At 44.6% G+C, this 12,449-nt stretch overlaps 1 protein-coding gene across 2 annotated transcripts in view; it reads right to left on the bottom strand.

The window, feature by feature from the left end:
* LOC115196791 (N-terminal EF-hand calcium-binding protein 2-like) overlaps positions 1-12,449 on the bottom strand; it is a 131,579-nt gene that overhangs the window by 33,143 nt on the left and 85,987 nt on the right. For both annotated transcript variants that reach the window (XM_029757701.1, XM_029757702.1), the window contains exons 6-8: positions 6,840-6,979; positions 6,269-6,396; positions 3,561-3,640 (exon numbers count right to left, since the gene is read on the bottom strand). In XM_029757701.1, coding sequence (XP_029613561.1) covers positions 3,561-3,640; positions 6,269-6,396; positions 6,840-6,979 — 348 coding nt within the window. The remainder of the gene's footprint in view (positions 1-3,560; positions 3,641-6,268; positions 6,397-6,839; positions 6,980-12,449) is intronic.

Raw genomic sequence — 12,449 nt, 5'->3', positions numbered from 1 at the left:
TGATAGCTCTGTGACTAGGCTCAGGGTCGTGTCTGATTACAATATTTTTTTTTGCTGTTAATGTAATGGATTACAGTTTTTTTAATCCCTTACATAATACGTTACTCTCCAACCCTGATCTGCTAAATATGTGTATGTGACCAATAAAATTGGATTTGATTTGATTTGACTTGAGGGCCGAAGAACTGGGACCTGGGAAACCAGGTGAGTGCAAAAACAACAGGTAGAATCAAAAAACAGAAGTGTTCAGTAAGGATCAAAATTTAACATGTACAATACATTTTTTCTGGCACTCCAAAATGTGATGTTGTGCTCCTAGCTTTTTAAAGTAGGGAGCACTGGGCCTCCCGAGTGGCGCAGCATTCTAAGGCGTCACTACAGACCCGGGTTCGATCCTGGGCTGTGTCGCAGCTGGGTGCGACTGGGAGACCCATGAGGCAGTGCACAATTGTCCATCCGTCGTCCGGGTTAGGGGAGGGTTTGGCCGGCAAGGATGTCCTTGTCCCATCGCGCTCTAGCGACTTCTTGTGGCGGGCAGGGCACATGCACGCTGACACGGTCGCCAGCTGTACAGTGTTTCCTCCGACACATTGGTGTGGCTGGCTTCCGGGTTAAGCGAGCAGTGTGTCAAGTAGGGAGCACCAGTGCTAGAGATGTTTTAATGTTGAGCCCTGCCTGAGAGGTGCAGCACAGATTGGATGTGAGGTTGGAGATGCGCTAACGAGCCACCATGGGATGTGCTAGAGATTGGTTCTATCAGGGACGGCCCGCCCATTAGGCATGATTAGGCAGCCTCTTAGGGCAGCAGATTGACGAGGGTGGCATTTAACAAGCTAAATTGACTAAGACGCACCTCCAACAACACATATCACCTCACATAATTCTGCCCAAAACAATGGAAACATTATTCAACCAGTGGCATATGGGCTATTAAGGTGAGTGGTGATGCTGCCCCATGATAAGCAGTGTCCACTTTGCCAAAGGCAGGGGCACGAAACATTTATCTTGTCCATGCCCAGTGCACCTCTCCATGGTACTGTTGGAGAGACGCAGAGCTGTGGCACTCCACCAACGCTCCGTCAAAGTCATCTAACATAAATCATGTAGCAGCCTATACAGTAGAAATACTATATAGCCTCTGTGGCCTTTTCTGTAGCCTGCAGGACGACCAAATTTATGATAATGTCATGAAACACTTTTTTACATCATGAGTGTTTCTGATTAAATAGCCTAAATGGCGACCTATGAAATAAAAATGTGCTTCAGTGTAAATATGAATTAACATGTTAACAAACACACCACATCCTATAAACAGGACAGGTCAAAGTAAAATGGACAATAGCCAATGGAATGAAATCAGGCTACTCACGACTGCTGTCCAGGAGTTTCAGTCAAATCAAATCAAAGTTTATTTGTCACATGTGCCGAATACAACAGGTGTAGACCTTAGAGTGAAATGCTTACTTACAGGTTCTAACCAATAGTGCAAAAAAGGTATTAGGTGAACAATAGATAGGTAAAGAAATAAAACAACAGTAAAAAGACAGGCTATATACAGTAGCAAGGCTATAAAAGTAGCGAGGCTACATACCAGGTTAGTCAGGCTGATTGAGGTAGTATGTACATGTAGATATGGTTAAAGTGACTATGCATATATGATGAACAGAGAGTAGCAGTAGCGTAAAAGAGAGGTTGGCTGGTGGTGGGTGGCGGGACACAATGCACATAGCCCGGTTAGCCAATGTGCGGGAGCACTGGTTGGTCGGCCCAATTGAGGTAGTATTTACATGAATGTATAGTTAAAGTGACTATGCATATATGATAAATAGAGAGTAGCAGCAGCGTAAAAAGAGGGGTTGGGGGGGGCACACAATGCAAACAATCCGGGTAGCCATTTGATTACCTGTTCAGGAGTCTTATCGCTTGGGGGTAAAAACTGTTGAGAAGCCTTATTGTCCTAGACTTGGCACTCCGGTACCGCTTGCCATGCGGTAGTAGAGAGAACAGTCTATGACTGGGGTGGGCTAAATTGTCATGATAATCAGTGATTTCAAGTTTCTGAGCTGATCATGCCGAAATAGAAAATACAAACTGCATTTTCCAAGATATCACAACATGCAACAATTTCAAAGATTTTACTGAGGTACAGTTCATATAAGGAAATCAGTCAATTGAAATACATTCATTAGGCCTTAATGTATGGATTAAAAACAAAGGTAGGGGCATGGATCAGAAAACCAGCCGGTATCTGGTGTGACCACCATTTGCCTCATGCAGCGAGACACATCTTCTTCACATAGAGTTGATCAGGCTGTTGATTGTGGCCTGTGGAATGTTGTCCCACTCTTCTTCGATGGCTGTGCGAAATTGCTGGATATTGGTGGGAACTGGAACACACTGTTGTACATGTCGATGCAGAGCATCCCAAATATGCTCAATGGGTGACATGTCTGATGAGTATGCAGGCCATAGAAGATCTGGGACATTTTCAGCTTCCAGGAATTGTGTGCAGATCCTTGCGACATGGGGCCGTGCATTACCATGCTGAAACATGAGGTGATGGCGGCAGATGAATGGCACGACAATGGGCCTCAGGATCTTGTCACAGTATCTCAGTGCATTCAAATTTCCATTGATAAAATGCAATTGTGTTAGCTGTCAGTAACTTATGCCTGCCCATACCATAACCCCACCACCACCATGGGGCACTCTGTTCACAACGTTGACATCAGCAAACCGCTCACCCAGACGACGCCATACACGCTGTCTGCAATCTGCCCAATACAGTTAAAACCGGGATTCATCGTGACAGTGGCCATTGAAGGTGAGCATTTACTCACTGAAGTCGGTTACGATGCCAAACTGCAGTCAGGTCAAGACCCTTGTGCGGATGATGAGCACACAGATGAGCTTCCCTGAGATGGTTTCTGACAGTTTGTGCAGAAATTCTTTGGTTGTGCAAACCCACAGTTTCATCAGCAGTCTGTGTGGCTGGTCTCAGACGATCCCGCAGGTGAAGAAGCAGGGTTGTGGAGGTCCTGGGCTGGTGTGGTTACACATGGTCTGTGGTTGTGAGGCCTGTTGGACGTACTGTCAAATTTTCTCAAACCATGTACGGTAGAGAAATTAACATTAAATTCTCTGGCAACAGCTCTGGTGGACATTCCTGCAGTCAGTATTCCAATTGTACGCTCCCGCAAAACTTGCAATATTGGTGGCATTGTGTTGTGTGACAAAACTGCACATTTTAGAGTGGCCTGCTATTGTTCCCAGCACAAGGTGGACCTGTGTAATGACCATGCTGTTTAATCAGCTTCTTGATAACCCACACCTGTCAGGTGGATGGATTATCTTGGCAAAGGAGAAATGCTCACTAACAGGGATGTAAACACAATTGTGCACACAATTTGATAGAAATAAGCTTTTTATGCGAATGGAACATTTCTGGGACCTTTTATTTCAGCTCATGAAACACTTTATATGTTGCATTTGTATTTTTGTTTAGTGTAATTTTTTAATTTAATTACAATACTTTTTTTGAGCAGGGTGGGTGTTCTTACCTTGTTCTCAAGGCGTCCAATCAGCTCAGCTAGTCGGTTGATCTGTGCCTCCAGCGTCTCTTTCCTCACCTCCACCACCCCTGATAGAACAGAGCCAACACACTCCCCAGCATTCAACACCTGAAGCCAACACACTCTCAGCATTCAACACATTTTATGGTACAGATCTTTTCCCCCAGAGTCTATGAATATTTGAGGCAATTAAAGAGTTCCAACCAGGTCTGATAAATAGGGAATAAATGTGTTAATCAGGAAAAATCATGACTATTCAAGGTTTGACATTGAAATATATACCTAGTGCCTCAGCAGAGAAGAGGCTTTTATTGCTTTTCAGCTCTGTGTAGAAAGCAATAACACATTCTATCCTAACGTACTTGGCCCTTCTGATTAGCTTTGCCTTTGTGAGTCACCCTGGATAATAGTGTGTGCAGTAAAGGCCCAGCCAGGACGACAATGACAATAGAATGAAACACACTGAGAGGCCCTGTGATAAGAGGCCTCAGTGAGGCAGACATGAATAGGAAGGCCAATAATATTAATCCTTCCATTCTCCTCTCTATGTGATGCAACATAACCAATTAGTGGTGGAAAAGGGCTTTCTGCTCTTTCAAATCATCACCTCTCAAGGTGCCAAGCCAATTAGAGGATGACACTTCCCCCTGTGTTGATGAGCTTACCACAGAAGCACAGAGCCTAGAGGGGCTGTGGCATTTTGGAACCTACCAGCCATAACCATAGAGACGTTTGAAGCATGCACATAGCAGGCACATTTGGTCAGTTTGGGCTGAATGGCTGTCCATACTGTTTGAGTATGCTCTCTGTCATACACAGGAGAGCAGTCATTATTCCTGACTGGCCATGCTAACAACAGACAGCCATCTCCATGTGCAGCTGCCTTAGCATACTGTCACACATATGGCAGTCGCAGATGTTCGCAGGAACATTTTCGCAGGAACGTTTTCATTCCACACACTGGTGCCTGCACACTCACACACACAAGCACAAGTACACCCTTGTCAAAATGCATGGAGGAGTGTGGCTTGCCTCAGGTAACATTGAACAATGAACAATGGCTCATTTAAAAACAACATTTCTCCCATAGTGTCATATAGTCCTGCAAGGAGGCAGTTCCACAAATCTGATCAGCATGAATGTTTACATTTAGCACTTTCACTGGCAAGGTATTCCCTGATCAGTGAAGAGAGAGCACAGACAGATTCTGCAATGAGAATGTTTTGTCTGCCATGGTTAAAAAAGAGGGATATTGCAAAATAGCAGGAACAACTGTGGGAAAAAAAATATATATTTATAAACATATTTGATAAAAGTGTGAGGGATAGTCAGGAAAGAACAAGTGAGTCTAAGAGTGAGAGACAGAGAGAGGGGGAGGGGGCACAGGGAAGTATAGATCAATATCTTCCTGATAAAATAAATGACAGGCCAGACCAAGCTGGCCCCAGTCAAGGCCCTATTTCCAGCCGCTGACAGCTGTAATACTGGCTTTTATTGCCCAAACTGTCAGGTTTATGAGTGTCTGTGGGAAATGTTTAACTGGTGTCAGGCTTTAGTAATGGACTCAAAATTGCCCCTTTCTATAGACCGTTTCTATGGTTCCCATGTCATTCTAATGTAATTCAATAAAGCCTGTTAATAAATGAGAGCAGTTTGGACTGGAATTAATTTGTGAGGCCATAGCCAGAAGCTCTAACTCTGCTTTTCAGTGGAGCCACTCTCTAATTGAAATTCAGGAATGGATTCAGGGGAAAAGGGATTATTTATCCCCATTGAAAAGTTAGTTTTCAGCACTTGGTCTACTCCCAAACCATTGTACACCACAGTACACAATGCTTATCTACTGCATGCATGATGCATGCTGATTGTACACTCTTTGTTTATTCTGTAATTGCTTTGAATGCTGTACGTTATGCAAGCTGCTTTAAATTGATACATTCCAGAATTATCTTTGAGACAGAAGCATGAAATAGCTGAAATGTCGTTGTGGTTCTGAATGAATTAAGAAATCTATAAATCAGGGTGTCTGGCATATGCACACTGGTTTCGGTAGACTGATATTGCTACTCAAACCCATAGGCCTACATGTGCTGCTTTACAGCGGCTCACTGCAGAACCAACTCCAACTGAAGTGATGGCTGCATGCAGAGTATAATGTATTTGACTTTTTGATCTGCATATCTGTGTCATTGTTACAGCCGCTCCTTCCTCCCTCCCTCATCCTCATCCTCTCTGTGGGAGAGCTGGAGCCACTAGTCACATCTCCATGTTCCTGTAGATGATTGATTGAGAATGTAGAAAATGGGAAATAAAACACTCTGCCTGAAGAGAACAGTGCTTTTGACTTCCATTCTGCTTGATTCATTCTACCAGGCTTGTCTCCAAGCTAATCACTAAGGTATGTCAGACTTCATTCAGATGATTTTTTATTACATTGCATTTGGTTCAGGTGACACACGTCTACATTCTGCTTAAACGGGATGTGTTTTAAGGGGAGAGAGAGGGTGTTTGGTGTTCTTAGGGGAGAGAGAGGGAGACAGAATGTAAAGTACATCACTTAAATGAATCAGCGGATTGTAGAAGGGGCTGGATAATTGACTCCAATCCATACAAACCTTCTTCAGTGAGAGACTACATACTGTAGGCCTATGCCAGTGTACAGTATGCTGTGTGTGACACAGGCGTAGAGGCCTCACCTGTAGCAGTGTTGATGTTCCTTGGGGAAGCATCCTTGGCAGCACTGACTCTGTTGTTAGGAGGGTAGTCAGGCACTGGGTTCTCATAACATTTCTCTGGAACCTGTTGACTGACCTTAGTAGGGTGCCTATACAAAGGGAGTGAAAGACAGACAGACAAAGGGAGATACCTCGTCAGTTGTACAACTGAATGCATCTTCCACATTTAACCCAACCCCTCTGTATCAGAGAGGTGTGGGGGGCTGCCATAATCAACATCCATGTCTTCGGCACCTGGGGAACAGTGGGTTAACTGCCTTGCTCAGGGGCAGAACGACAAATGTTTACCTTGTCAGCTCGGGGATTCAATCCAGCAACCTTTAGATTACTGGCCCAATGCTCTAACCACTAGGCTACCGGCTGTCCCAGAGAGGGATGAGAGATGAGAGAGAGGATGAGGGTGGATCACAGTAGCCAGAGAAGGCACATTACTAGGAACCTGAGTGATTTTCATTTGGGGGACTTCCAGGCTAAATTTCACACATATAATGACATGACACAGCAATGGTGTCCTCCTCACTCCACAACTCACCCTGACTGACTACAGTGTTGCTCGTCAATAGCGCCCACAGCACTCTCCACCGAGTTGAGCAGAGAATGGATCTGATTGGCTGATTCCTTTAACAGGAAGCGAGTAACAAATTGCTCCACGTTGGTTCCTCGTTCGTACACCTGGCGAGAGGAGAGATAGAGTGAGGCGTAGGGGCGGAGGAGATAGAGGATGAGAGAAGCCTTAGCACCCTTCTGCCCATCTGAACACATCAGATAAGTCCCTCTCTGCATGTCTTTCACTGCCTGTGAAAGCTTCCTTCCTGCAGTGCTTTTAGAACAACATTTTTCCCCCCAAGGTTGAAGACAGGCACTTTCTCTAAGCTTAAGAGAAAAAATGAAATATAGGCAGTAGTCAGCTCGTATGCAGCCTTGGCCGTACTCATCTATAGTCAGTTTAATTTCACTGGTTGAAATAGACAATATTCTTCCTGCTTTGCCATTGTGGGGAAATGGTTTGTGCTGTCAAACATGCTTTATGTTCTTTTGGATAAACTTAATTGTCAGCTCTTGTAAACAGACACACAATAAGATTTCTGAGATAATTACATTTACATTTTAGTCATTTAGCAGACTTACAGTAGTGAATGAATACATTTCATACATTTTTTATTTTTTTCTCTCCGTACTGGCCCCCCGTGGGAATCAAACCCACAATCCTGGTGTTGCAAACACCATGCTCTACCAACTGAGCCACAGGGAACACTTTCTTACATCAGCCTTATAATTAATTATCACAGAAAAATGTAAACAGGCCAAGAAAATAGAAAGTGAATATCGAATTCCATTATCTCAGCCAATGTCGGCTGTAGGTTCAGAAACAGTTTGCATACTGGTCTGATAAGAACAAATGAGATAATGTGCTGAATCTAAGACTTTGTATTGGCATTTCTGGTGATTGCATACCAAAGAATGAACATTAATCTAAGTCTCATCATTGCGTGATAATATGAAATATAGCCTACTGTGTGACTTTAGAGAATCTATGAAGAGGCTGTCTGATACTTTAGAAGAGTTATAACTTTGTTCTCAAATTGCACACTATGGACATTGCTGAACTGGTATAGTAAAGATGCAGACAGAATGGAATGGAATCTGGGGTTGGTGCCGTGGCCATGTTTCATCAGCATCATATTTTTTTTCTCGAGGTTGTAGAGTTCAGGTTATAGTGTGACAGCAGGAAGGAGGAGGTGTAAGAGTCTCTTGACACTGGCTCTGACACTTGCTCTGGCTCTGTCTCTGGCTCTGGCTCTGACCCTGTCTCTGCAGAGAGGAGATGATGGATTATGTAAAGGACTATACTGCAGTCTGCACCAAAGTAATACTGAGAGAATTAATATAGTAGACAATACAGCAATCAAGCATGGCAGTATTTTCATTAAAAAACATCAAAACAGTGATACAATGTTGTTTACAAGTACAGGGTGTAATTTAGAGACAGTAACAACAAGAGATAATGGTTTATGCAATGGATTGAAAATATATTGCATGCACAGTTATGTAGACACTGGTCATTGTGCTGGAGATAATGAAAATGAGTTTGAAAAGTCGGTCTCCCCTGGAGACCTCTCTGTCGGTCTCCAGGGGAGACCGACAGAGAGGTCTATTAGTAGTGTGATAGTAACACAGGCAGGGTGAATACTACAGTGTTGGCTCACAGGTCCATATTTTATTACGCTGAGGTCGCCAGGATAGGGTGTGTGCGCAGAGTGCAGCCCGTTAAAAGGTTGTGGGTTCAAAGCCCTGCATCATTGACAAGTTACAGGATTCCCAGCTCCAGATGAGGGGTTGAGGAAAATTACATGAATTTGGAAAACTGATTATCAAATGGCTGGCCCAGAGAAATAGCCACAACCTCGAAATGCATGTGAAGAGAGCTCATTTCCCAAAATCTGTAATTCATTTCAGAGCCATCCATATTAAATGGCGGCTGAATAAGGTGTATCTTGTCTCAGATGTACCTGTAATATGAGTGACAATTCAGAGGTGGGAAAATCAGAAAAGGTGTTTCGTTAACTAATGGGCTTGTTAAATATCAAATATTAGTGTCCTGATGTCACGGCTGTCGTAAGAACGGGACCAAGGCGCAGTGTACGTAGCGTTCCACATCTTTATTATAAAGTGAAACTTCAGCACAAATAAAACAATAAAGAACAAACGAAACGTGACGTTATGGAGTGCTCACAGGCAACTACACATAAACAAGAACCCACAAAACACAGTGGGGAAATGGCTGCCTAAATATGATCCCCAATCAGAGACAACGATAAACAGCTGCCTCTGATTGGGAACCATACCAGGCCAACATAGAAATAGGACAACCTAGATTACCCACCCTTGTCACACCACGACCTAACCAACATAGAGAATAAAAGGCTCTCTAGGGTCAGGGCGTGACACCTGAGCAGTAGGTAGCACCTGACGCAAAGCCCTTTCAGCCACAGATCATATCACTGTAGGTCATTACCACAGGAGGTTGGTAGCACCTTAATTGGGGAGGATGGGCTCGTGGTAATGGCTGGAGTGGAATAAGTGGATTCTTATCAAAAACATCAGACACATGGTTTCCATGTGTTTAACGCCATTCCATTTACTCCGTTTCAGCCATTATTATGAGCCGTCCTCCCCTCAGCAGCCTCCGCTGGTCATTACATAGGGAGAGAGAAAGCATTAATAGATAACATTAAGCCTGGCTGCTGTGGGCTGATTACAGAAGACGAGCGATAGAGGTCTAATTGCTGCTCTGTGTGTGTGAGCTGAAGGGCCTGATGATAAAGAGGACTATGATCTCTTCATTAACAGGGTCTACCTCCAGGGACAGACACACACAGGAAGGGTCTCAAGAGAGAGGCATTGTGTGATAAAGGCTTTCAGCAGTCAGTCAGTCCGACAGTCAGTCAGAAAATGAGACATAATGAGGGTTGAATGCAGTGTGAGACAGAGATATACCTGAATTGAGTTGAGTGATATCTGCCACTTGTATCCCTTTCAGAGTAGGCTCCTATAAGATTATGCAAAATCTAGACATACAGTAACCTCCTGGAAGCTCATAGTTTTATGACTTCTAAGATAACGGTGCCTGATGATTCCTTATTGATAATGTGTGAGCCTTGGCTTCCTCAAATGCTTTTTTCAAAGGCCCTGCTAAAGCAATTATACACAAGAGGGCGTGCTAAACTACTTTTTTAGCACGGGTGTGCTGCGGTCATAGGTACGAGGCGGAGCCGTCTACAGACTATTGCTTTTCTACAAGGGGTTACCAATTAAATAAAAAACTTTCTTTTGATAAATGTTTTCATAGGCAACTATTTCATCCCTTAACAAAAATATAGGCCTAGTCCCGACATCTATGGTTGCTTGCCAAGCCGGCTGGCCATTCATTCAATCGGTCAGGTTGCCATGCTGGCTGGCAACACTCTTATCTTTTGCATGCCAGCTAGCCTACTAAGGCTAACAATCACTTCATTCACCTTGGGGCAGCAGGCAGCCTAGTGGTTAGAGCATTGGGCCAGTAACTGGAAGGTTGCTAGATAGAATCCCTGAGCTGACATGGTAAAGATCTGTCATTCTGCCCCTGAACAAGGCAGTTAGGAGGCCTGATGCGTGGGACTGGCTTTGGAGGTGCCAGACTGGTAACACGCACCTCAGGGCTAGTGCGAGGAGCAGGAACAGAACGTACTGGATTGGGCAGGCGCACTGGAGGCCTGATGCGTGGGACTGGCTTTGGAGGTGCCAGACTGGTAACACGCACCTCAGGGCTAGTGCGAGGAGCAGGAACAGGACGTACTGGGCTATGGAGGCGTACCGGAGATCTGGAGCTCAGGGCTGGCACACACCGTCCTGGCTGGATGGTCACTATAGCCCGGCACGGGCGGAGCGCTGGCACAGGGCGAACTGGGCTGTGCTGGGGAATGATGGCTGCCGTGCGTAGAGCAGGTGCAGGGTAGGCTGGACCAAGGAGACGCACTGGTGGCCAGATGTGCTGCGCCGGCAGACTTCTCCCTGGCTGAGTGCCAACTCTAGCATGGCAACGCTGAGGAGCCTGTATCGACCACACCGGGCTATAGCTGCGCACTGGTGACACAGTGCGTAACTCAGCATAACAGGGGGCCTGCTTGATCCGTCGCTCCCCATAATAAGCACGGGGAGTTGGCTCAGGTCTCCAACCTGACTTACCCCAACTCCCCGTGTGCCCCCCCCCCCAATTCTTTGGGGGGGCTGCCTCTCAGGCTCCTGTAGCTGACTTGCCTGTTCCTCTCAGTATCGCCGTTCTGCCTTCACTGCCTTGATCTCCCACTGCGGGCGGCGATACTCCCCAGGCGTTGTCCAGGGTCCCTTTCCGTCCAAAATCATCTCCCAAGTCCTGGAGTCCATAACCCCCTGTTTCTCCATACCACGCTGCTTGGTCTTCTTGTGGTGGGTGGTTCTGTAACGGCTGTTGCAGGGAGTAGACCAAGGCGCAGCGTGGTGAGTGCTCATCATTAACTTTTAATAGAACACTTTCAACAAAACAAGAAAATGAACGACAGCTAAACAGTTCTGTCAGGAACATGAACTAAACAGAAAGTAACTACCCACAAAACCCAAAGGAAAACAGGCTGCCTAAGTATGGCTCCCAATCAGAGACAACGATATACAGCTGTCCCTGATTGAGAACCATACCCGGCCAAAACAAAGAAATACAAAACATAGAAAAAAAGACATAGAATGCACACCCTGGCCTAACCAAAATAGAGAACAAAAACCTCTCTATGGAGAGGGCGTGACAGCCGTTTTGAATTAAATATAATTTATGCATATCCAAATGGTGTTGCTAAGAAACATATTGACTGCTGTTGCTAGGATACTATAAATTGGTTCAAGTCAGCCAACAACCACTTTAGAATGTGTAGCTTTGAATGTTTATATTTTAATATAGATAAAAACATGAGTTATCTTGGCATACTTGTTTTCAAACAGATCACACCTTTGTTGGCAGGATTGCATTCCAGCTGGACAACAGAGACAGTGACACCGAGGAATGCTTTACTGTAGAATAGGCCCTGCGAAAGACTGAAAATTCTAAGCAAAATCAATAATTCCACTTGAGCCTACTATAATGCCCATTTCCTGTCTATAAGGATAATGTTACACTGTCAATTCCATAAAAACCACAGTTCACATAGTTCACAAATATCAAATAATATTTCATGACAACCTGACATCTGTTGTGTATGTACTTAGTCATTGTAATACATCACTATCATACCCTGGAATTGACAGAGGTATGGGATATAGGAAGTTAGACAAACATGAAGTTTGACTTGTTACACAAGTTTGACTTGTATTACCTCAACTGTATTATAAGAGACAGTTCACAGTGTTACACTGTCACTAGCACATTAGAGTGGCTGAAGAAAGGTTTGGGATTTTTAAACTCATCCCCTGCATGATGGAGTCTGAACAGTGACAGACAGGTAAAGGCAATGTGCTGCCTGCATCAGTAGAACTCCTTTGGTCCTGCTCCTGACCCAGTTAGACAGAGCGTCAGAGAAAATGAAAGAAAAGATTGAATCTCATTCGCATTAGTGAGGCTTGAAAGCAGTCAGAACAT

This window comes from Salmo trutta, chromosome 7 (genome assembly GCF_901001165.1).
Source record: "Salmo trutta chromosome 7, fSalTru1.1, whole genome shotgun sequence".
Classification (NCBI taxonomy): domain Eukaryota; kingdom Metazoa; phylum Chordata; class Actinopteri; order Salmoniformes; family Salmonidae; genus Salmo; species Salmo trutta.
This window is presented reverse-complemented; position numbering and strand designations above follow the sequence as displayed.